Genomic DNA, 25,337 nt, shown 5'->3' with positions numbered 1-25,337 from the left:
TTCGTTGCCATCTCTTCCCACCCCATTTTGTGCTTCCTACTCATATCCTGTCTGTGTATTTTTGGCTACTTGCTAACAATTCATTTGAGCTAAAACTTGGCACGTGGGAGCTCGGCTCTGAGTGTCACTGCAGGAGAACAAGCAGACCTCAGTTTCACCAGCTCAGTGACCTGGTGGCAACTGGGCTTTCAGAGACGTGGCAGGGTTCGGATCAGGTTTTGGTGTGGCAGGGGATGGGAGGTGTATTCAGCCCCTTGGAACACACCTGGGGCTCTGACCTGTTATCTTTCCTTTGATGCAGGCAACAGACACATCTCCCAAATGCTGCGAGCACAGAGGGTGAGCGGGGTCTTGTTCAGGGGCTGCTGCTGGTTCCCTCAATCCTCCCATCCTGGGTTGCCCTGAGATGCCGGCTCACATGCTGGCATCCGCAGCAGGAGCACAGGCAGCCAGAACAGGGCCCAGCCCATGTAACAGAAATAAATGCCCAAGCTGGCAGACTGCAGCTCGCTGCTGGTATATCACTGAGCTCCTGTCTCAGGGTGCTAGCAGCTGGCATCAACAAGGATTCATCAACCACCTGGTGCAGGGGAGCGGGCTGTGCTGCTGAGAGTGGGAATAAGGAAAAAATGGCCATGTGGCAGCACTTGGGCAGTTTTTAGTAGCAGTCTAATCTAGCTTTTTTTTTTTTTTTTTCCTTTCTGTTGTTGGTATTTTCATATATATGTCATGGTAGATTCTATATGGAAAATTGTGATTTATCAGTTTCCAGTCATCTCTGAAAGGCAGAAATGCGAGTTCATCAAAATGTGCTTCTGCTGTCAGTGATTTATTTGTTTTACCTGCAAAATGCTGAGGTTTTTGGGTTCCCACAGAGTCCCCATAGGAACCATAATGTTCATTGCTGATGCAAAACATGTACTGTTGCAAAACAATTAACCAAACGTTCATGCCCAACTGAGGATAGCCCTGCTTTGGTACTGGATTCAGAAGACAAGATGCACAGTCACAGAAAACGGAGAAAAGAACCAGGTGTTATTCCCAAAAACCCTATGCAGGAGCCCTGCTCTTTTCTTAGGATACAAACTGCACCTCAGAGGTGACATTCCAGCTCACCGGTCTGACAGATGTCTCCTGCATCTCCTTCAGTGTGTCTTTTAGACTCTGCAGGGCTCTGCTCCCATCAAGGAAAGGGCACTAGAAAAATTTACCACCTTGCAAAGAGGAACACATGAATGACTACAAGGGGAGGAGCTACCACGGCTGGCGGAGAGGTGCAGTGCAGGAGCTGGAAAGAGCCACAGACTGTCTGCCAGGGGAAGAGCTGCAGTAGGTGCCTGGCATTCCCGCGGGGGATGGACACAAGTGCAGCTGATCCAACTGGGCTCCCTCATTGCCTGCTCGCTCTAACCTCTTTTTAAGCAACTCATCTCTCTGTCGTGTGTGTGGGTCTTGACTGAGCTGTAGTGTTTGGAGCCTTCCACCAGCAAATCTGCTTGTGTTCCTTGTATTAACCCTTGGGCACACCATTAGATACAGCAGTGTTACTCTGCTAGATCCTGCTTTTAAACTCCCGCTTGATTTTTACTCCCAAACCTGGGGCTAAAGATGAGCAAATGGTCCTGACTCTGCCTTAGCAACTTGCACCATACCGTGATGAATTACAGTCTTGGTTCCAGGAGCAGCTTCAGCACTTCCCACCCTCCCACTGTCCCTGGCCACCACCTCATTGATCATCCTCAGCAACTGCATGCCAGAGCACTCCAACCCAGAGCAGGAACCAATGGGGCTTGAACCTCACTCCCTCCACGTGTGCATTTTTTTTAACTCGCTGGTTTATTTTCCAGCCTGATCAGCTCCAGAATCTGACCTGCAGCCCAGCCCTACAAGCCCTTGTGCCGGCACATGAAGGAGCACCATGGGGGTGCAAGCAGCTGGGAACCCCTGCATGCCTGCAGGTGAACCCTGGGCTTTTACAGGGTCATTATCTCTCACCTGGGTTGATTTCCCATGTTTGGGCTTTCAGTAAAGCTACTAAGCTCTGTGGATGAGGCTGGCAGGAGGGTTTTTTTGCAGCATGAGCAGCCAGTTACACAGTAACCAGAATGGTCCCGTGAGAGAGCATTCCAAAAACAAACAAACAAACAAAAAGTTCCCTTTGTTTCATTTAGAATAGAAGGATGTGTGAGGCTGGCTTTATCAAAAGAATTTAAATGGCAGTTTCTAATCTAACAGTGCAGAAATGTTTTAACAATCTTGCCACAAAAAAATTAATCTCCTGCAAGGGCAAGGAGGAAAAAGCATAATTGGTTCCTGCAGCAGAGGCCTGGGATGAGAGCCTGTGAGGGCTGGGCTGGGAGAAACCAGGAGTGATTGCAAGGCTGGGAAGGGGAGAGAGGAGTTTCCTGCAATGTCTTGAGGAAAGGTTTCACTAGTTGCTTCTGCATGCCCCAGGGATTTCCAGTCCCAAAAACTAAAGCTGTGCACAGACATGGAGGTGATGTTTTCTGCTGTGGGAACATCAGCCCTATGGAGCAGGTTGCCCAGAGAAGTTGTGCCGTCTCCCTTCTTAGAGATTTTTCAAGAACAGGCTGAGTAAAACCCTGTGTAACCTGTACTGATTTCAGAGCTGACCATGCTTTGGGTTGGATGAGAGAGCTTCTGAGGTCCCTTCTGGCCTGAAACACCCTGTGATCTTCAAAAAGGAGAGGAGGAAGGAGAAGAAAGCCCTTTTATGCCAGGTGGACAAGCTGTGTTTGCAAGGGTTGGGGCTATTGGAGAGCGGCATGCAGTTATGCCAACACAGGCCACGTGGATTCTCCTGAAGCCAAAGGAGGCAGCAGGGGTGGTGTTTACCACAACCTGTGTAGCTCTCCTCACTGTGCTGAGCGGTCTTTAGGGTACCTTGATCCTTACATGAGCTACAGGTTTATGGGTCACCTCTGGAGCAAGGAAAGGTTTGCAGAAGCAGGGTTTTGCCTAAACACACACATTGTAGAACCTGGGGTATTCTGGGAAGGACATTTTGAAGGAAGGGGCAGGTGGCCCTGGAGCACAGGAATACACATGGCTTTGAGAGGAACAAGGAAGCCTCTGGCTGAACAGAGAAACCAAAGTAATTTATCCTTTGTGTCAGCAAATATCAGCTTTCCTGACAGCAGAGGTGCAGCCCTGTTAGCCAGCCCCCCTGTGCAGTTCTTCTTCAACTGTAGACAAATATACGTACTTGTCATTTTTAGCCCTTCCATTGATTTCTCTTCATGGCCTGGCTGTGGTGGGTCACAGCCCTCCTGCCCACAGCAGTCTACAAGAGGCTATTGCCAACCTTTCATGGAGATGCTCTTCCAGCCTGTGCAGCCATGGTGCATCTTGGCTGGTGGTGCTCACTTGGGCTGGAACAAGGTGCTGTTCCTGGTTCTCCTCAGTCCTTCCCTGTGGGACTGAATATCAGCAAGAGATTAGTGTGGGCCTACTGCTGAGCTGGGTGTCATGAGCTTTTCAAGTCCTCCTTTAGCTTGAGTTGTTGGGGGACAGGATTCTGAGACAAGAGGACCTGTGTGCCAGGCACCCACGCGGCACTGGAGCGGAGCACGGCCCCTGCAAGCAGCATCTTGGCAGCCACATGCACTTGTCTTGGCAAGGACCAATCATGTTGGAACCAGCGTCACACACTGTGCTCTAGGGAAAATACCAGGGACTGCCGAGGGTGGTGACAGCCCAGCACTCTCCCACAGCCTTCTCCACTGCTTTAGAGCCTTCTAACCTTTGACCATTTGCTTGTAAGGTCTTGGCAGGCAGGGACCAGAAAGCAGGAGTGTCTCGGGGCTTGTGCCAGCTGTGGAGCAGATGTTCTGGGGACCTGTCTGGTCTAGTTTGCCATGTGACTACAGCAGGCGGGCTTTGACCACTCAGCTTGTTTCTTTCAGCCACCCTCGGTCCTCACTTCCGAGGCTGTGATTAAACTCGCACGACATTTCCTACAATTGAGCAGTCGCTGGGGCTGGAGCTTCTCTCCTCCCTTCCAGCCTCCCTTTTGGCTCAGAGGAGCTAGACAGCTGCCTGGACACGGGGCGATCCATCACCTCTCCCATCACCCGTGCTCAGTTCCTGCTTGGGTGGCAGGCTGGGAATGCGTGCACAGCTGTAGCACATGTGGATGCCCAGAGGAGAGGACAAGAACAGGACAGGTACACAGGGAGCCTCTCTGCAAAGTTTCCCAGCCTCCAGCAGTGGGATTTAAGAACTCTCGGTACCCTTTTTCATCCCTGAATTTGTCCAACTGCTTTTGGCCAATCTGCATAAACTTTTGACATCCTGAATGGCCTGTGGCAAGATGCTCCGCAGCTTGGCTCTGCATGGTGTGCTCAGCTGTCTCCTTTTGTTTGTGCCACACTTGCCAGCTGCCAGTTTCATGGGATGCCCCCTAGCCCTGTTATCAGTAAACAACTGTTCCCTTATTCTGTGTCTCCATGCCACGGGCAGTGTTGCAGGTGTCGAGGCAAACAGCACCTCAGCTGTCTCTCTTCCAAGTTGAAGAGTATTGGAAGTTTCGTAACAAGTCACATATCCGTGGAGCCCTTCCTTCTTTATTTTTAAGCTCGGAGCAGACGCAGCAGTGCAGAGGAGCAGTGCGTAAAGGGCGCTTCCATGTCAGGAGGATTGCTCAGACTGCTGATGGCCCGACCACACCTAGGGTGTTACCTGCTCATACTGGCAAAGGCCAGCAATGAGCAGCTCTCATACGTTTACTCTCAATTTATCCTGTTGAACCTGCTCCTGTCTAGTTTAGTGCAGCGGCTGCTCTGACTGAGCTGCAGCTTTTCTGGCAATTTTTTTTTTTTTCAGCTGGTGAAATTTTGTCAATTTTTTTTTTTTCTCCAAGGAGTAGCAACTCACAGCAATGAACCTGAAAGTCCTATGGATCTACAGTTAACCCTGAGAGCCTTTCATATCACATTTACTCTCCTGCCGTGACTCTTCTGTTGCAAAAATCAAGGGGAAAATCCAACCCAACGTTTTCCCTATGTTATTCACATCCAACCTGCTCTGGCTTTGAGTGCCTGGTTGGAGTGAGCATGTGCCTGGGTGCTGGGCTGGACCCTCCCTTCACCAGCTTGGGCTCTGCTATCAAAACTCCCCAGGGCCAGCTGGAGAATGCTGACTTACACCTTTTGACTTCAAGTGGGGCAAACTGCTGTTTCCATCTCTTGGGTGTACTACTGTCCTCCTGCAATTTAGAAGGGTTTGTGTTCGCAGATGTTGGAAACATAGAGGTGAATCAGCAGTGCACCTGCCTGCATGGTCAGGTACCAAGCCCATCTGGAGATCATCTAGAGATGCTGGCGCATGTGCCTGGTGGTACCAGACTCCTTCCCCTGCCAGCCCAAGGGACCTGACTGTCTTCCCACGTGGAGCGGAGCATGGCTCAAGCCTGTTGAAGTCTATCTAATTCCAGTCAGAGGATTTACTTGGGTGCAGCCTGGGATGCACTGTCCATCACAGAAGTCCTGCCTGGGTCAGATATTAAAGGCTGGAGTCTCAGCAAGGGACAATTTGCCAAACTCTACTGTGGTCAGCATACATTGACTGAAGATCCATCCCCTACCACCTAACCTTACACCAGGCAAGCAACACTCACACCTGCAGGCTACCTGAGTACATGTTATTCCTCTTCCTTCTTCAGAGAATTTTGGAAGTTCCATATCTCATCCTAGAAGCAATGCCAGGAGCATCCCATACTGAAAACAAGACTAACTGCCTTGCTGTGTGGAAGTCAGTGCTACAGATTAACCTGCGGGAATGGCCAGGGACGAGTCCATTCACTTCTTCCCCAGAGGAAAGCATTAATATCTTTCTAGTGAACAGAGAGGTTTTAATTAGTGCTCCCTTCTGCATAAAGCCTGGCTCTCCTACTCTGTCTCCTCAGATGAACACAGCTATAATTAAGAGGCAACAGTGTCAGGAATAAGAGCAGGCTCCAGCCTGTGATTTATTACGGGATGTCATGGGTGCAATTACCTTTCTCGCTTCTCCTCTCTCCAGTGTTTTTGTAAAGTGGCTTTAGTGATGAAAGCAGTGTCTCAGGCTCAGGCAAATGGACACCTCTGTGTTTATCCACAGCACAGACAGAGCAAAGGCAGAGTCACTGCTTCTTTCTCCATAAAGTGACCAGTGAAAGCCTCAAACCTGACTTGGAGGATTTAGTGTCCACAAGGTTCAGTTCTGGCCTAAGCCCCAACCCCCTGTGAGCAACGCCTTGACCAAGGGCAGCACCTACCCGCACCCTCCTTATTGCCAACCTTCTCCTGCTGGCAGTGGTAGGGTGAGGGGGGACCCCCAAGGAGTCCTGTTGGCGGTAATGAGGAGTGAGCGGCAGACCAGGACAAGCCACTTTGCATAGTCCACAGCAGTGAGATGGGTCAGGGTTTGGGTTTTGCTTTGTGTTTGCTGGTGCTGCGATCTGGAGGAGCCCCTGGTTTTGGGTGGCAGCTCGTTCTCCTGGCAGCCAATATCTCTAACGCATGAAGAGGTTCGGACTGTCTCAGCTCCCAGATAGTTCCTGCTTCTGGTCATCTTCAGAAAGGGGAAAGTTACATGTAAACAGTCCGGGAGAGGGTGATTTTGACTCGGACTGTGCCTGTGTGCTTGATCTTAATTGCCATCCCACCAGCAGCAGTTATTTCACTTTTTGAATTACTCAGCAGTGGTGAGCATTACAGCTGGGTGGCTGAACTTTGATTTATTGCCGTTCAGATGGTCTGCACTTTACCTTTGTAGGATGTAAATCTGGACAGATTGAGACTGATAAGGCAGAAGGGGAAAAAGAAGAAGGAAGCATGAAGAACAAAATTTGAACAAGTTCAAATTATGAAAAGCTTTTTGGGGCCAGTACCCCAACGGGAAACCAAAAAAGGGAAAGCTGGCCCTTTCCAAGGTGGTGTTTGAGGTCCACAGCCCACCAAATGTGGAGAGTTACTGCTCTATTGGCCATTGGAAGAGCTGCCATCAACTAGGGCAAGCCTGGGCTGGAGGCCTGTGAGCCATGAGGGCTCGTTTGTGCCACAGCTGCCGATCATGACAGCCAGGGCTGTTGCAAAACGTTATCTGCTGCCCCTTTCTGACCTGGGTCTTGATGCCTATTGCCCTGGAGGTGCTCAGCTCCTCCATCCCAGCCTAAGAGAAGCCAGGGCAGCATCTTGGGGTGTGGGAGAGGAGAGATGAATAGGTGGGCTAATGCCTCAGGGTGTGAAGACCCAGCTGCGGTCTGGATGTGGGAATGTGCCCCTGGCACCTGAGATGAGGGTTTCTGGTACGTGAGATGTGTTGGCCCATCTCAACAGGGTAAGGAGAATCCTGGTGGGAGATGCTTGTGAGCGAGGATGATTTGTGACCCTTCTCTGTAGGCAGCGATGGATGAAAAGGCACGGAGCATCCTGAGCAGGCCCTTGCTGCTGTGTCAGCTGGGGCTGCACCTTGCCGCCTGCTCTGACACAGAGCAGCCCAGCCTTGGCCTCTTGCCTTGTGCAGATGCGAGGGTCCCCCTGATCCAACCATGCCTGCAGGGACAGCCACCTCTGGGATGCACTTGGTGCTTCAAAACAAACTGGAGCCAAAGCAGCTTGTCTGGCTACTTCAGTTGCAGTTCCAGGGCAGCTGAACAGGCAGAGCCTGTGACTCCCCACCTCTGGCTTCCTTTTCCCATGGGTTGGGAAGCTTTTGGTCTTCTCCCTCAGCAGAACTTTAGTGGCAGTGAGCACGTTGCAGTCATGCCCTTGGGAGCATTTGGGGAATGGGAACAAGGGCTGGGCTCTCCTGGGCAATTGCAGTGCAGGTGAATGGGGAAGATCTCCAAACCGGTCCAGCGCTCAGCTACACACCCTTCCCTCCCTTCTTAATTGCAATTCCTCCTGATATAGCTGGATCACCAGGAAATAAAAATACCAGGGCTTTTTTGATTAACCTGCCCCCCCCGGCATCATGCATTTCAAGTTTGCTGGCGGCACCATCCCCAGCCCAGGAGAAGGGAAGCCTCTTGCTCCCTTGGGAAAGGATGAACTCTCGCCTTGTGCACAGAGTTGGCTTTGTTCATGTGGGAGCAGCGCAACATCACTAGTGTGGGGGGGGCAGCATCAATGTGTGGGATCAGCTCTCTCCAGGAAGCCCTTGGACTCCTCTTGGCAAGGATCTGATGCAGGGGAACTAAATATTTTAGGGATGGGTGACAGCATGCTTATTCCCTGAGCTTGCCATTTCAAAACCTCTGCAAATGGAGTTGCTGTTCACAGCCTCTCCACTACATGAAAATCCTGAACGCTCCTCTCCGCTGTAATGCTGACAGATGAAAAGCTGTGTGGTCTTGTGGGCAGGTGGAGATCTGGGAGTCCTGTTGTGATCTGGGGCCTCTTGGGCCCCCTTGGATCTCGTCTCCTGCGTCACTCAGGCATTGTGCAGTGCCTGGCACCATTTCTGATGGTGCAAGGACTCATCTATAACATGGCTGGGTGAGCGGGGAGGGTTTTTGAAGGTACCATCCTTCCCCTCCCTTCGAGTGGGAGGCTTGAATACCTCTTGGGCAGGCAGGTGGGTATTTCCCTGGGCACCTGCTGAACCTTGGCCAAAGCAAGGTGGTTCAGGAGGCCGTGCTGGCACAGTTAAGTGTTGCTAGATCTGCCTGGTGCTGCATGGCTGCTGCTGATCCAGGCGGTCACCCTGCTGCTGATAAAACCTTACCACAGTGTGGGAAACCATCTGTCACCATGGAAGTCTGTGGACCTTCCATGGCATTTCTGCTTGGGTGGCTTGTAAGGCCTGAGGATTTTTAGAGGGTGCTTATTTCATTGCCAGTCACATCAAACTCATAGGCTAAAGGCTGTGCACTAACATCTGCCCTGGAGTTAAAGGCAGTGCTGCTGACCACTGTTAGGTAAAGTGGATGTGAGGCCAGACTTCAGCCCCACACAAGGAGAAGACTGCTGAGTCTTCATCAAAACCACAGGCCTGCTCTGACCTAGCACTTCCAGGGAGACCATGGCACAGAAGACAGGATGCAAGCAGAGTGTGTGACGGAGACAAAATAGCACCCCAGGATCCAGCCCTCTGGGAATAATACTCTGAGGCTCCCCAACGCACTCAACTCCGGGTGCAAAGGCTATTTTATATGGATGTTTCTCAAGCCCATGCAAGCCAACGCGTATGTTCTCCCTGTTTCACTCCTTTCTTTGTCTGCCACAAGGACTGAAACCTCCCGAGTCCTTTAGCACAGTAGGTTCTCTTCTGAATCTCTTTCACTTCTAGCCTGAATTATCCTGTGACCCTATGAAAAGCATTCTGTTTTCCAGCACATTCAAAGCCACCTTGTCAAGGGTCAGATGCTAACAAACATCTGGCAGATTTGGCCCCAAGGCCATCTCCCAGCAGCGTCTCCTGCTCTGGACATACAGCCAAAGCGGAGCTAGCAGGCCGGGGTTCCTCTGTGCAACCCATGCCTGGCTCTTCACGCCCTTGGCTGACACTGGGCAGGCAGCTACAGCAGGACAGCCCAACAAAAGGGTAGCCACTGTTAACGTTACCGCAGACAGCGTCTTCTCCGCTATTCACCTGCGCGCACACAAGTGAGCTGCCACCCAAGTTGGCAAGCTGGTCTGTACAGACCAGGTGCCTGCATCCATGAAAGTTGGGCAGGCGAAGCCCCAGAAGCAACAATCTGTAGGACCCGTTTCACCAGGCTCAGGACCAGGCTTTGCTGCTCTGACTGATGGGGAGCTGTTTGCCATCAGCAAAGGTGGGCACTGAAGGAGAGAGCCTGTCTGCCTCTGTGACACAGAGCCTGTGGCCCAGAAGAAATTTCCTCCTTGTGCTGTGCAGCGGCTGGGCTGTTCACCTCTCCGGGTGTCTTTGCCCACTCTGACACTGGGTGCTGACTGGCAGAGGGGCAGAAAGCCAAGGACTGGAAGCTTGTCTTGGCAAACTGCTCTATCACACCAAGCAAACAGTCGTGCATGCGTGCACACACAGCAGCTGGGCTTCACCATCTTTCACAGCTGTTTCCTTCCCGGGACTTCACCAACATCCACTTCAGTGATGCCAGCACTCAAATTTTTCTCAGGTGCTCAAAACGCCCCCCGGTCCCTCTAAGCTCTATATACAACAGACTCCCTCTGCCCTGCAGAGTACAGCAAAGCAAATCCTGCACTGGACCACCTGCATGTGCTGGAGGGCTGGGATCCAGCTGAAAGAGCAGCAGATCCCTGGCCAGCCTGGCTTCCTAACACTTCAGTGGTGGAAGCCAGCAGCAGGCATGACCCAGGCCTAACTGCATCAGGGACTGAGCTGTTAGCGTTATCCCAAATACCAATTAAAGCCTTGGTTTTAAACAGGGCGAAGCAATGACCTTTGCCACTTACAGACACGTTCCCACAGTGGATCCCAAGTCCTTCTCACAGTCCTGTTTTAAAGGACACCTTGATTCAATACCGCTGCCTGCCCTTTCTGTGGGTGAAAAACTATTTTTTCTTCCTGATAAACTGAAAACTCAATTGCTTAACTGACCAGAGCCAGGAATGTGCTACCACATGCGGCATTTGCAGGTGAAACCCCACTCAGGTCTCTGCTTCAGCCAGCGGGGCTGTTGTGTGTCAGCTGCAGGCTGAGCCTGTTGCTGTCATGTCTTTTAACTCAGAAAAAGTCCTTCACAGGGGCAGATCCCACCAAAGCAGCCCAGTGCTGATGCTCCCAGAGGAGCAACCACTGAAGGATCTGATCCCTGTTGTGGCATTCGCTTCATGCAGCATTTCAGAGCAGCCCAGCGATGAAAGTGTTACTCCCCGTTGCCCTAATTACAGTAGGGCAATCACCATATTTTACTACTGTCTCACAATTATTTCCAGCATTTAAAAATAATGTCAGTCAAATCATTTGTCCCTGAGCCTTGTCCTCGGCGGAGTTTGCACTGGCATTTCCTGCAAATAAGTGAAAGGGGACAGGAGAGCTGCGCTCCAGTTCGTTAATGCCGGCGAAAGCTCACAGGGACCAGAGCTGTCACCCAAGGGAGCGGGGCAGCTTCGAGTGAGTCTCCCCTCCATTCTGAAGTAGGGTGATGAATCTTGCCAAGGTCACAGGCAGACAGAGCTCACCCACCAAGAGCAGCAGCTCACTGAGGTGCCCGGTGAGGAACTGCAAAAATTCTCTCCACTTGCATCCTGAAAGGAGGAAACCCCGAGGTTTGCAAACAAGCAGCTGCTCAAAACTACCGACTTCAGACTTCGTTAGGAACAACAACAAAAAAACACCAAAAAACAAATCCCGCTCTGTGCCAGACAGATATTTTGCTGCCAAGAAAGTGCCACCTACTGGGTCTGCTCCGGTGGGGATATGCAAGAATGGGAAACAAATGCAGAAAAAGTAATGCTGGAAAAATTATGTTTTTTCACCCTTTTAACAGAAAAGCAACCTAAAGCTACGCACTGACAGTTATCGCAGCCGCACCCCCCTCTGCAGTCACGCTCCCTTCGCACCTGAATCAACCAGACTTTTGAAGTAGATAAGTGCTGGGGCGGGGGGAGGGGGGGATGTGAAGTTTTAGGGACTTACCAATGCTGAGAAGCCGCTTTCGTCTCCCGCAGTTCCCTCGTCTCCTGTGCGTCCTCTCCCAGTTAGCCGTGCCCTCCTAGTTCAATCCTGCTGCCATTCCCCGGCAGCCAAGCTCCCTCTGCCTCGCTGCGTGGCGCTTTGCCTGCGAGCCTGTGCCCCAGCCCAAACGGTGGAAGCGAGAGCAAGGCAGAGCCCACCCAAAGCACCAGCCTGGGGGTCCCCTTGCTGCTGGCTTTCCTCTGCCCTTTCGTCCTGGTGCCGCTCGCCCCGCTTGTCTGAGAGCAGGTGACAGAGGTTTCTTGGCAGAGGAGAGGGGAGGGGAGGGATGTGGAGGCAGCGAGAGGTGGAGCTGGGACCCGGAGCAACAGGTTACTGTATAACTAGGAGCCGGTGGCCCTGGCGAGCTGGCTGCGTCCCCCCAAGGTGCCAGGGGCACCTGGAGGCCCTCGCCCACTCCTGCTGCAAGGGGACCCAAAGCTGAGCCGAGGTGCTGACTGAGGGACGTGTTAAAGTTCAGTTTTCTTTTGCCTGAGAACATTTCGTACCCAAGGGGGAGGCTGAAGGCGGCGAGGGGTGGCAAAGGAGCACTTGGAGCTCGGTTTTCCATTGCCAGTGAGGGAGGGGACTCGCTGCCTGAGCACCTCATGGGGGGAACAAGGCACCTTTTGTGCAGCCCGGTGCTCTCCTCCGTGGCTCCACACTAGCTTGCGGGTTGTTTTCCTTCAGCTTCCCTCCGCCTGCTTTCCCTGCCCTGACGTCTGCAGCGGGGAAAGGTGGTGTGAGGTGGAGAGGGCAAAACGTCCTCTCTCTCCAGGTCCCCAAAGCAGTGAGGTGAGGAGCAGAACCCCTTTTGGGGTACCCCACAGCGTGGAACTTTGCTTCTTAGTGTCACACGGCCATAAAGCCCCTCGTCTTGCCCCACACTTCAGCTCCTGGCATAGGCAAAGGTGTAAGGTAGCTTTGGTGGAGCTGTGCCATGGTTACGGTGGGGAGAGGGAAGTAATTGTTAAACCCACCTTTGGGGGAACCAAGGTGAAGCAGTTGCAGTGGCATAGGAGTGGGTGAGGGGCTCACTGGCCTTGGGTGAGAAGGCAGGCGAAGGCTTTGACATCGGCACAGTGCAGCCTGAGTGGGGCTTGCTCCTCAGCAGGAGATGCTCCTTGTTGGCTCTGCTGGGGTGACCACCATACGCAGGACCCTGTTATTCACACGTGTGCCCATGTGCTGGAGAGAAGCTGCACATGACCCTTTTGCCCATTGCAGGGAGCGTTCCTGTGCCACGGCAGGGCTGTGTGAGCCCTCCCCTGCAGATGTCTGAGTGAGTGTGATGTCATCAGTGGTGTCAGGAGTGGGACCACCGTCCCCGTTTTACCAGGGCCTCAGGTGGGGCTCAGAGAAAGCAAGAACCACTTCTTGCTGGGGTAGCAGAGGTCGGACTTGAGCTTCAGCCCTTGACTTGTAGTGAATGTTGCTCCTGTGCTCTCTGGGAAGGATACCTTTAGAGGCTCCAGTTTTGTCACATAATCTCTTGTTACTCCTCTCTTGCTCTTCAAAAGCCAGAGGGAAATTTTAAAAGATGTCCAGGCCACTTTTGTGAGACTGTAGAGAGGTTGGTCAAGTTCTGCTCAGGGTCGGTCCTGCTGCCAGCTCAGCCCTGCAGATGGTGTGACTGGGGGCCAAGAGGGACCCTGAGCTCTGGGAAACAGTCTGTTGTGTGGGCAGGCTTATTACACCTAGTTTCATTAGTCTTAAAATTTAACATTTTGGAAAACAATGGGATCAGCTCATGAGCTGATCGTTAAGCTGGAAAATATCAGCTGAATGTATGGGTTTTACAGACTCATCTGGTTAGCCAGTCCTCTCCAAAAAATGGGGCTTTTGAGAGCATTTTATTAAAGTGCATGTGTATTGCAGGCCTCCCCACGATATATATTGAACCTATGGACTGTACATGCCAGAGAGACCCCTTGTCACTGGGGCCCTGGGGAAGAAATAGCTGCAACTCTGACACTAGAGAAAGAAATAAGATGCTTCCCCACCACGGGACACAGGTCTGGAGGAAGCCCAGCTTCCTTAACCTGGTGCTTGCCGAGTTCCCTGCCGCTGTGGTTTTCTGCGGTGCCTGCCATGCTATGGGGGCCAGCGCTCGGCTTGCTGCCTGGCCCCTGGCCAGAGCCGTGCGGGGGGAACCGCCCCGCATGAGTTACTGCAGGAGGAATGCGGCCGGGTGAGCTGGATGGGCAGGGGGAGAGAAAGTTCTCTGCGTGACAGTTACGATTTTGGCAGCTTGGTTTTGACAGAACAACCTCTTCTGCCGCGGGAGAATGTGAACCGATACTCGGTGTGACGAACCCACCCAGCGCCCTGTCATCCTCCTCGCTGTGGTGTCAGTGAGACCCCAGGGGGATCTCAGTACAGGATGTGCTGTGAGAACATGGCCAGCCCTAGGACAAGCAGCGCTTGGAGGATGCCAGCCACACCACCCAGCAGGGGAAGGGGCATCAGTTCAACAGAAGGGAATCACGGTGGGAACATCAGCTGTGCCAGAGCCCGGTGAGCCTTGCTGGCTGAAAGGTTTTGTGCAGGAGATCCCTAAACCCTGAAATGCATCATCTGGGGCATTTCAGTGGGACCACTGGGCTGGGCTGATGCTCCCGGGGCACAAACAAGGAGTTGGCAGGATTCTGTTGGAGAAGCCATTGAATGTTTAAGGCGCTGACTGCTCGCTGTCTGGCAGCCTCAGCTGCACGTTCCCAACGAAGGTAGGCACAGAGGCTACTGTGAAGTGCTGTGCCTCGTAGGGAATCTGTAACTGCTGAGCAGAGGAGGCAACTTTTCCTCTGGGCAGGGAAGAAAACCACAATGAGCCTATGACATCTTCCCTGCAACAGCTGATGCTGGTCTAAGTGAGCCAGGGGCAGTCAGCAAGAGAATTGTCCCACTCCATTGCCTTGGCTCCCAGCTGTGGAACCAAACCTTACGCCTTTCCTGGAGGACTGTACCACTTCAGCAGGCCTTTGGTCTGCATGTTGTTTCTACCTGCTGAGGAACACAAAAAAAGCTGTGGACCAATAAAGCCCTGTCTCTTAAAACACCTCCAAGTTTGAAATCCCAGGAGGCTAACTTGTCTCTCAGGATCAGCCTTTTAAATCAGGTTGGCGGCAGACACCCCTGTGATGGCTTGAGAACAAAGAATTCTTCCTTGCAGAGTAAACAACACCCAAACCAAGCACCTCAAAATATGTGTTCTTCTAAATTTTTAATGCCATTTTCATCCAACTTGCTCGTCCTGTTTGAGAAGGGCTGGGCCTCATAATTAAAAGCTTCAGCAATCTTATGTCTGGCAAACGTCATCAATAGCTTTACTACGCTGTGCCCTGCTTCTCTGAACAGTGGGAACAGTTTGGAAAGGAGCTCCTGATTAGAGAAACTCTCTGAGGCCAGGGCACAATTCTCTTCAGGTCTTTGTACCAGTTTGGCATGGAGAGAAGCTGTCATGAAATTGGGGTCACCAGCATAAATAACAATTCCTGTTCAAAGCCTGGAAATACCTGAGACGAAGTTGCCTGAAGCTTACAGGCTTCTTCAGCCTTCTACATCCATCACAGAGTGGAGAAGGGCTGTCAGCAGCAGAACTACCCTGGTATCTGCTCATCTAATCAGAAGAAGGTTCATGGATAATTTTATCTTAAACTGGAAAACGGAAACAGAGCTGCCCTGTCCTTTTGAGGGTGCAAATCCAGGCTGGTACCAGCTGACACTGAGCAAGCACTGACAGGGCTCTGTGACCGTCTGCAAGCCATGAGGCAGTACTCTGAAACAAGCTCCAACATTTATGTTTATTATCGTATGTGTATATTTACCCCATTGCTGACTATCAGCAAGCATTGTCACTCTCTGCTGATTCTTGATTTTCATCTAGGTGATGGTTAGGGAGCAAAGGGTTCACAACATTTTATAATATATATATATATATAAAATATATGTATAAACCACATTGTTTTATAAAGCTTGAGGAGGAGGCTGCTTTACTCTGCCTCCCAAACTCGTACTGTGCTGTGGGGATAGGCAAAAACATGGCAGCTGTCACCTAATTAAAACCTTCATCAGAACCATTTTTGAGGGCTATTTTCTGCACAGATCAGGCCAGGGATCCAGTTTTATGGTGCAGCATCACAAGTGGTTGTAGGGTTGTAGTTGAGGGGGTGGTGATCTGTGGTGGGGTCAAACATCTCTGGGTAGGAACACTTTCTACCAGCTTTACTAGTGTCTCCTGAATCTACACCTGGGGTCTCTGCTGCCTCCAGCTGTGCTAAGATTTTGTGTTTCTTTTGTTTGTAGTGAGCATGAGAAGGAAAGAAGGTAAAGCACAGAGGCTGCGACTTGAAGTTGAGATGTGTGACCCCATCTGCTGTACCACCTACATTCAGGTAAAAAACTACTCTGCTGTGTTGTCTTGAAAGCCTGTAAGATGTTCTATTACCAGACCTTTGTGTAAGGCAGGTGTAAATACCAGAAAAAAGTTTGTGCTTGTATTTGTACTCACACAGAGAGGGGTTTTGCTCAGTATGCGTTCGTCGTTAACGGGATAGATAGAGCCTGGTGCGTTTGTCACTTCTCATAACAACTCTGTGATGTGATGAGTACATTCCATTATGCCAGGCAAATCTGGAAGGACAAATGGGTGGGGGTTTGATTCGTGCAGATTAAGCACAGAAACATTTGGCCACTCAGTTTCCTGGTTCCTTAGCACCCAGTTCCGCTGCTTTTACATTGCCTTCATGGGTGCAGCCTTGTCCCTGCTGATCAGCAAAAGGCTGGTTGTGCCACTGACGTGACAGGATCTGGCCCAAGGGGATTTGTGCCAATGCGTATGATTTTGTTTTGATTTTGACTGCTGGGTGGTGTAATGTGGACAGGAGTTGGTGTGACCTGGCTTTGGCAGTGGCTTCCCTGGGTATGACCGAGGGATGAAACTGGGCCCTTCTGCAGGAACTTCTGCATTGTTTGTTCCCTTCTACCACCACCAGAAAGAAACCAATAGCATGGCTGAGGTGATACAGGGCCCACACCACTCTATTTTCAGCCCCTGGCTGGTGCAAATTAGCGCAGAGCTTTCCCTGTGCAGGAGAACAACCTACATGCAGTGGCAGCAGGAGCAGAAGAGTCTCTTGCACAGATCCAGTCTCATCCAAGTCTTCCTTTGTGCAATTTAACTGTAGCCTAGGAGCTGAACAAGATGCTCTGCACTTCAAACATTTCTTAGATCTAAAACATTATTTATTTGAATAAATAAATAGAAAAACAGGAAATTCTGAATATAAAACCTGCTTGTACAAAAGCCCCGCAAACTCCCCAAGTGTTACATTAATACATGCATATTTTTGATACAGTGAAAATCTGAAATTGCACACAGTTCAAGGCTTGAACGTTGTAAAGTTTGCAGAATCATGGAAACAAACGCATTTAACACCAAACAGAAGTACACCTGACAACATTCTGTTGGACTTTTAAATAGAAGGCTGAGTGAATGGTGACTGTTTATGCCCATCTTAGACCATTCTATTTAAACAAAAATACTCTCACACTACTGCCTTTGGCCTCTGCATCAGTACGAACCAGCTGCCTAAACCCCATAGCTCGGCTCTCTGGCTACGCACAAAACTTAAATCAGCTCTCTCCCACTGGGATAAATCAGGTAGTGCCCTACTAAAGTCATGGAAATTACCACTGGGGTCTGAGAACACAAATGAGAGCAGAAGAGAAACTGTGCCCTCAAACATGAAGGTGTACGCGGTAAGGCAGAAATGAGTTCATGCTATATTGGCCTGATTCATTTCTGTGTCACTTTGGTTGTACGTGGCTGCTATGGCGTGAAAACTCGTATCTCAACAGCACGTAGCTAGATGATGCCCTGGCTACTATTCTGTGTGGGGAATGAATATTTAGTATTGATCCCTGATGAATAGCAGAGCATTAAGTGTTTTTGCTGAATCATCTCTTGCCTTTGCTCGTAAGTAAGCTATCCGATGAGATAGCATGACACAGCTGCTAGACAGGATATTTTACCTGCCCATCAGGGAGATCTCTGCCCCTCAAAACTTTGTGCTTTAAACAGAGGAAAGTTTTACAGGAATTTTATATGCAAAATTATTAAATATTTGAAATATAAACCCACTCTTTTATAGAAGAAAAGTGTTGAAAACATGTTGGAAACTGCTAGGGTTTAGCTGACAAAAGCAGCAATGGCTATGACCTTTAGTACTGACTCAAGCCCGTATGTAAAGAGAAGAACAGCGTTTATAATGACGTCTGCTTTCAGCACGTAAGTTTGCCACACCAGGAAATAGACAGACAGAATCACGCTTCCAACAGTGATCACAAGACTGAGCCCTAATGGAGCCTCTTCTTCTGTCAGGTTACCCTTTGAACCTGGAAGGAAACAAAAAGCTGCTATAAGTCTCTGATTTCTTCTGATAATATGACAAGCCATAAGTTCAGAAGTATTCCTGCTCAAAAAAACACTCTAATTCTTACAGCTCAGAGCACATAGAAATACCGGCCTGAATCAAGGCTGTGTCAAGTAAATGTAAGAACAAACCCAAACACCAACGGACAGTCTGTTTCTCGCTGACCAAAGTGAATCTAAATAAAGAGCAATCAGTTGGTACTCAAAGTCGCGACACCTACCTTTTCTTACCACAGATAATCAGCTCTGAAGCTGCAACCATTTTGATCACTCAGCATTTTAGTCAACCATCAAACTTCCCCTCAGTCTCCCCCAGCTCCGCACTTAGCATGAGAACTTGGTGACTGCAATGCACATCTAAAAGCATCCAATCCTGATTTTAAAATCTTACGCAATATAGAATCTTCTATATTCCCTGCTAACCTATTTGTATTTCAAATTACTATCATTGTGGAGAAGCTGCGCTTATCTCTCCCTTGCATTTTCCTCTTCCTCTTATTTCCAAGCCAGGCTCACTAGATTTTGCTTTCTAACTACATTAGACTTGAAACTCACTTCTTTATTCATCCACCAGGCTCCAAGCAAACATATGCAGAGAGCTTTAAGGCAGCAGGCTGAATTCACCCCTACAGCTAAATTCAACAGAGACCCACCTTGCATAAATAGCTTAGGAATATTGAGCACAGATTTTAACAGTAACTTCATTTTTTTAAAAAAAGGACTTTATGAAATTTTATGAAGGGGTTAGGAGGCCCTTTACACTGTTCTCCCTTAGTGAAATGAAGATGTGGGAACTGGCATGTGTCTTCAGGAGTGAAAGGAACAGGCATAGTTGTGGTGGTGGCAGGTGTACCCTGCTCAGGGACGTCCTTAGCATTACCTGTTCCACAAGGCTCCAGCCATTTTAACTACTTGTGTTTGTTGCTGGAGCGGTTGAAAGGAGCCCTGTTGCCTCAGTGAATGGAAATCTCTTTTTCAACGTGTTCATACTCACAAGTCACGCTCACTTGTAAACAGCATTTCAGCTGTCCCATTTATATTGCTTTCTGACAACCCAGCTATTGTTTTTTAATGGCATTATAGATTATATTTCATATGAGAGCAAATTCTGTTTGACCCTCTGACCAAATCTGTTGATCAGTCAGATAAAGTTTAATGACATAAATGAACAGTCCCTTAAATACCTGCTAGTCTGCTAAACTGGCATGTTTTGTTTGACAAACACTCTATATCAGAATAATTAATGTTTAAAGATGATATTCAACTGAAAAGGCACACTGGTAACACGACATACCGAAGTATAATCGGAGCACTTCAAGAATAGCCATAATGAGAAGCAAAGCAAGGTCTGGAGCCAAAAAATCATCTGGATAACTGAAAACTTGACCTGTAGAATAACACAGTGTAAATAGGAAAATAGAATAGGCATACAGACAAACCACAGCCGTGTCATCAGCACACAGCCTACTTCTGTGTTAGAACACGTGCAACTTACTTTTATAAACAATCATTGCAAGAGTTGCCAAGAAGTAAAAGATGTAGTAAATACCATTTACATAAAATAGAAGCTGTAAAGGAACAGATGACAACTGGTAGACTGTTGTTAAGGATTTCTCATAGCAATGAGGTGGGGTCCATTTCATAAAATTGCCCTTTCCCAGTAACCTCAAAATACACTGTGGTGCCTTTTTGTACTATGGTTCAACTATGACTGGCTTAGTGGTAGGGTTCAGAAAGTAACTTGAGATTGCAGACACCAGGAGTTAGGATAAAAGCTAGTTGTTTCAGGTTTGGCTTTAGTTCCTTTTTAAAAAAAATGTATTTGGTATGTAGTAGGGTATTCGTTAGCCTAAGGAAATGTGGGGGCGGTGGGTCCATGTGTACATTTCCCCAGACAACTTCTATACCTCTTAGTCAGCCTTAAGCAAGTTGACAGAGGGTTGGCAGACTCCAATACATCACATTCCTGAAGGTTTTTGAAAATAAGTGGCTCTGTGAAGCAGACAGGCCCTGTTACTGCCCACATGATGGAAAGTCTGAAAGCTGTGCTTTGTCTTTGTTACAAGTCTGAGAAAGGCCACAAGCTCAACTCTGAGGTGCAAATTGATAAGAAACAGACTTCCTTAATTCACTGCTCACAAAACTAACAGTTGTATAGTACAACATAATATTTCGCTTTAGTTATTTGTCTGTGTGGATCTACTGCCAAGGTATCCGACCGAGAGCTCCACAATCCTTAATACACCCTCAGAATGCCCCTGGAGGACAGGGAGTATGGCACACGCTGTTGTATGAATAGGGAGAAATTACTTGGAGGCTCAGGGCAGATTCCTCTCACCTGTAGCCACCCCAAGACAGCCACCCTACAGTCAGGCATCCAGCCTGACCTCATCACCGGGGCTCCCTCTGGAGTCAGTGGAGATGAGCACCTTCCTAGCCAAGCAGGTCCCAAACAGGGCGGGATGAACTACTGTCAGATATTAAACTGTGCCAGCTCCCTCTCTGACCAACAGGAGCTGAAAGGCCTGGTTTATGGGATGTACCACACAGCCAGGTGTCTTCAAGAGCCCACCATAGGCATTGTGCATAGGCACAATTCCTCACAGCAGGTACACACGTACTGAAGGAATCATTTTCTCTCGAGGCACTGCAGCATGTTATTAATGCAACATAGGAGACGTGTAGGATGTCCTGGCACTCACCACCACATGAGGAAGTTGGAATGTGGCTCCAAGAATCCAGAAAGTTTGGCCATTCACATAGATTTTTGATAACCAAATGCCTGCCTTAGCCTTCAATAATACAATGTAATTTATATAAGGAAGTCATCAGTGCTGCTTTAATTCTACATCTGTCTCTCTAGACTCAAAACATTCTTTATATGCCTCTCTCTCCCCCAGCCCTTCTCAAATCCTCTGAATATCTCCAAGCAGGGACTTCATCCCAGGCATCTTCTACAGGAGCTGCCCATCCAGTTTCTGAACAGTGCACCCACCCGCATGCGGTGGATGTGTTCCAGTTCCCAGAGAAGCATATTTTATTAAAACAGAACCAGGGGTTTCTGTTTTTCCAGTTGCAGGAAGGTGGAACAAAAAATTACTTGATAGGTTCTAAGCCTGGAAATCTCTGCAGCCAAGGGTGTCTCCTCTCAGAAGTTACTTAGATCTTGGCAGGAGTAAAGGTAGGGTGAATTAACATGGGAGGAGAGGAAGTACTATTGAAAGCTGCTTTTACTACCTCTTCAGCTGTGTCAGCTGTCTGTGAGGTGTGCTGCATGGGGTTTGTGTTCTTCAGTCCACAAATTCCATTTTTAGCCTTGCTTCCTAAGGACATGAGAGTTACGTGACCATAAAATGCGGCTGCCAGCCCTCTGTCAAGACTGCAGGGTGGGTTAAAGGGTTTTCTGCATGAGTGGGAGCTGATCAGGGCAAACTCTCAGCTAAATCCCAGCTAATGCTACAAAAAACATCTTTCCTTGGAAGAAATGTTTTACCAGTTTTCCTTCATATGGACAGTGATGGAAAACTCAAAGAATAACACAAAAATAGCATTGTGCAGATTTATTAGGCAGGGAGATGCGAATGCATTTCAGCCAGTCTTCCTCAGGATTCCCGCATGTGAGAGATGAAAGGTACAAAAAGGATACGACTGATGAAGTTCTTCCTTTCCGTCAAGAAGGAAAAAAATAAAAAGAAAACAAGTCTAAATATTTACCAAAAGTGCTGCAGAAACATTCAAACAACTGATGTTACTAGAGAGGTCAAGCATGCTTGCAGAACAGTCTTTCTTTTTCAGTTCACTGGAAGACTTACTATTTTCTCATATCATGCAGTTCAGGTTCCAAAAATAACTTCTTCAAATACAGAAATTATAAAATAATTTGGGGGAAGTCCCCGTTCTGAAAAGTAACTTTCACCGAGGAACCCATCTCTTTGAAAGCATAAAGTACACAGGCATTACCTAGAACTTGTTTATCCTGTCCTTTCACAGCAGATGACACTTCATCCCCTCTAACTATGCAGGAACAAGGGAAACATGCAAGGTAACCAGAATGTTCCATTTGGTTTTAAATTGTGAGAAAGCATTCATGTAGAACACAGGGCTCCCCGCTTCCTCTAAATCACATCCTTCCAAACCGGTTCCCTTCAAAAGCGAAGTCATTCTATGTAAAACCTTAATATGTGCTGATCACCCACAGAAATCATACCAAATATTTTCTATAAGCTAGACAATGCATTTTCTTTTTCTTTTTTTCTGCAAAAACACAGATAAAATTCCCTTGTAACATGATGGCACTAACATGCTAAAGTACCTCTTCAGTAACCCATTAATATTCTCAACTTCTTTCAGACACATGGGGAATTGAAAAGTTACGATCTCTGTTTGACAGAGAGCAAAACTGTCTGTGAAAGACCATTTCATCCATCGTCTTAGAGACATCTCATTATCATCAAATCAGTGGGACATATTCATCTCACCATCTTCATCCCCGGGCTTCCTGAGGTTAATGGCCTCATCACCTAATAGTTTTATGCAGTTGGGCCCAAATTAGTCCCCACTAACTTTAGGCACCTAATTAAGGTATCCAATTTGGGAACACAGTGGAAATAGGCAAGCAATTTTAGAAAGTGATTCATACTGTCTGTGATCTGAAATGCCTCCTGGATGTGCTTCATTTCCTCTCTACTTTCTGTAAAAGGGACTACAGGCTCCTAACAGACTCGTCCCTTCTTTTAGCTAAAATGCATTTTGATGAATGCTTTATTTCTTTTTGCAGAAGGGGAGTTAAAGGTTTCACTACACACCTTGTTCTGCAGCGACTAATGGTTAAAAGATGCGTTGTATTTATACCCTGGTATAAACCCTCATACATCAAGATGATATGCTTCCTGTCTTGCACAGCAATAAGGAGATGTCTCCATTTTAAAGTTGTTTGAGACTGTGAAGCCAGATGTTAATTTGAAATACCATGACTGCATGCGTAGACGTGTTATTATTCCGCAAGAAGTGGCTGGATATGAACTTTTTCTGTATAACCAAACACTAAGCTGTACTGGTGTAGCTTCATCCGTGCTGGGTAGCTACACTGTCGTGATGCCTGCCGTATAATTAGAGTACTACGGTTTTACCATACAGGTAATCCCTAGTGAACTCCCTAATGGCAGTTCCCCACCTTTCTCTTTAAACTTTTTTTTTCTTTTAAATCATTTTCCACAAGAGGGCACTGACTACATTCCTGCATCTGTTCAGAGGAGGAGTTTGATAGCCACTATTATTTAGAACATGCTGCCTCCCCCAGAGCAATGCGGGACATTTCACACAGGTTAAACATTTAAACCCCACAACACGCCCGTGAAAGAGATACTGCAGTTAAGTAGTAATTATTATGCCAGCTGAATATATAATTTCAGGTATTACAGCAGGCTGCTAATAGCAACACCCTGAGATCGTCTCACTGCTAGGATTAATGAAGTCTGGATTGCTGCTGGGGGATTTTTAAATTGAAAGTGAGCATTCTGGCACAGGAGGGAAAAACAAAAAGCACATTAACAATTTGAAAGCATTTAGATGAAGCACACAAAGTTGCAGCAGCAAGAACAACTTTCTGCTAGGGGGGACATTTGCGTTAGTGAGACCTGGTGTAGTGACTGCCCACTGCGTGCAGGCTGGCACGTGATTTCTGCCTATTTGAATGCTTGTACGGACCGTAAAAACCCAAAGCGTAATGCCCCTTGTTTCCAGTTGTGTACATGCTTTAAGTAGGAGGGTAACTCCCAGGCAATAAGCTGTTTGCACTGGGGATGAGCATGGACTGTGTCTTTCCAAGCTGCTTGGGTACGCAGACCGAGCTGTCCACCACACGGGCTCTGCACGCAGGCATGCCTCTGCTCCCAGTCCTGCTCTCAGGCAGCCCTTTAGCCAAATCCTGCTGACTTTCCTGGGCGGCTTTGTAGGGAACAGCCACATGCCACACTCCAGTGCAGTGTTTAATACAACAAAAGCTTTGACTACTTATCCAAGCTGATACTGATTTTGGAAATGACTGAGTGACACTGTGTGCAGTTACTTGAGCTAGAACGTGGCCTATTTTCTAAAAAACTGGTTTAATTTTTTTAACGGCAAAACTATATTAAAAGCATGCAGCAGCTGTAGTTAACATTACCCAGTGCACTGCATTGCAGCAACTTGGTTTTGGGACTTTCACAAACGCCGATTGTTCAGGCTGAAGTTTTCAAGCCCAGCTCTGTCTGAGATTTACATTCTGGGGGAAACCTTTGACCTCTTTGAACGAAGCGGAAAATCATCATTTTTACCACACTACTGAAGAACTTTTCTTCCCCCCTCTGAATCCCTGTAGTTCTCAATTTGAAATAAAGACTTTAATTTTCAAGGGCCATCACTCAGCCTGAGGAAGGCGATTTGCCTGTGGGTAAAGGAGCTCCTCAGCCCGCACAAGCGCCAAGCCCCTGCTCACGCTGACAGAGGGCCCGCAGCTGCCAGCATTTACCTCAGCGTGTCGGGGCTGTCGCGATATGGCTATCGGGCTGGGCTTGTCACCGAGGCCTAGCCCGACCTCGGCCCCCGCCTCGCTTTCGCTGCGTCCCCCCGCCTGGGGCGGCGAGATATAACCGGTAACACGGTGGGAAACAGCCACCCCCGGCCCGCCAGGACGCGGTGGGGAAAGAGCTGTCGCTGTCGCCGCGCCGCTCACCTCGCCTCACAACAACGGCCATCTTAGCGCCCCGCCCCCGCCGCCTGCCAGTCCTCCAGCTTCCCGGCAGCCTGTGCGCCGCGACCGTTCGGCTGCGCGCGCCTGGGAGGAGCTCGCTGCCCTCCCCCCGTCCCCCCTGCCTTCGGGTGCGATCGGAGCGCTCGGCCCGGTTCGGTCGCTTTCGGGCGGATTCGGGCACTGCCCGTTCGGGCGTCTCCGTTCGGGCCGGCGAAGGGGAATTCGGGCGCGATCGGAGAGGACTCGGCACAGCTCGGCTCTCCTCGCGCCCGCCTCACCCGCCTTCGGGCGGGATCGGAAAAGACTCGAGCGAGCTCGGGATTCTTCGACCCTCTGGGCCGGACCGCTCGGGGACTCGGCCCTGTTCGGGCGGGCTCGGCTTCCCCACCCGATCTGTCAGGTATCGCTTCGGGCCGCGCTTCTACGGACTCGGCCGGGCTCGGCTGCGTCCTGCCTTGGGATTGGCCAGCCGGCAGGAAACGCGGGCCCCGCTCGTCGGGATCCATCGATCGCCTTCGGACGAGGCGTAGCAAGACTCGGGACACTTCG

The 25,337-nt window shown here is 49.2% G+C and overlaps 2 protein-coding genes and 1 long non-coding RNA gene across 5 annotated transcripts in view; 1 reads left to right on the top strand and 2 right to left on the bottom strand.

The window, feature by feature from the left end:
- The window catches only part of EPS8L2 (EPS8 signaling adaptor L2), a 68,820-nt gene extending 54,955 nt beyond the window's left edge, over positions 1-13,865 (bottom strand). Inside the window, exons 1-2 of one of the 2 annotated variants that reach the window (XM_080404146.1) lie at positions 11,590-13,865; positions 3,227-3,440 (exon numbers count right to left, since the gene is read on the bottom strand). The gene's annotated coding sequence lies outside the window, so the exon portion shown is untranslated. The remainder of the gene's footprint in view (positions 1-3,226; positions 3,441-11,589) is intronic. The other variant, XM_080404144.1, reaches the window with a different exon arrangement.
- The window catches only part of LOC308070372, a 73,574-nt gene extending 55,301 nt beyond the window's left edge, over positions 1-18,273 (top strand). The window contains exons 2-3 of the long non-coding RNA XR_013930727.1: positions 15,931-16,019; positions 18,129-18,273. This is a non-coding gene — a long non-coding RNA (uncharacterized lncRNA). The remainder of the gene's footprint in view (positions 1-15,930; positions 16,020-18,128) is intronic.
- On the bottom strand, positions 16,028-24,884 carry TMEM80 (transmembrane protein 80). Of its 2 annotated transcripts, XM_080404159.1 has the most exons (5): positions 24,771-24,884; positions 21,705-21,721; positions 19,554-19,647; positions 19,353-19,445; positions 16,028-18,021 (listed from the first exon to the last, which is right to left on the bottom strand). In XM_080404159.1, the coding sequence occupies exons 1-5, from the start codon at positions 24,790-24,792 to the stop codon at positions 17,816-17,818; spliced, it is 432 nt and encodes a 143-aa protein (XP_080260285.1). In that variant the 5' UTR covers positions 24,793-24,884; the 3' UTR covers positions 16,028-17,815. The 2 variants fall into 2 exon arrangements, with proteins under 2 accessions (XP_080260285.1, XP_080260286.1); XM_080404160.1 differs by lacking the exons at positions 19,554-19,647; positions 21,705-21,721 and having other exon boundaries at positions 24,771-24,859.
- Positions 24,885-25,337: the final 453 nt, after the last annotated feature.

The sequence above is a fragment of the Falco punctatus genome, assembly GCF_963210335.1.
Source record: "Falco punctatus genome assembly, chromosome: 10".
Taxonomy (NCBI): domain Eukaryota; kingdom Metazoa; phylum Chordata; class Aves; order Falconiformes; family Falconidae; genus Falco; species Falco punctatus.
This window is presented reverse-complemented; position numbering and strand designations above follow the sequence as displayed.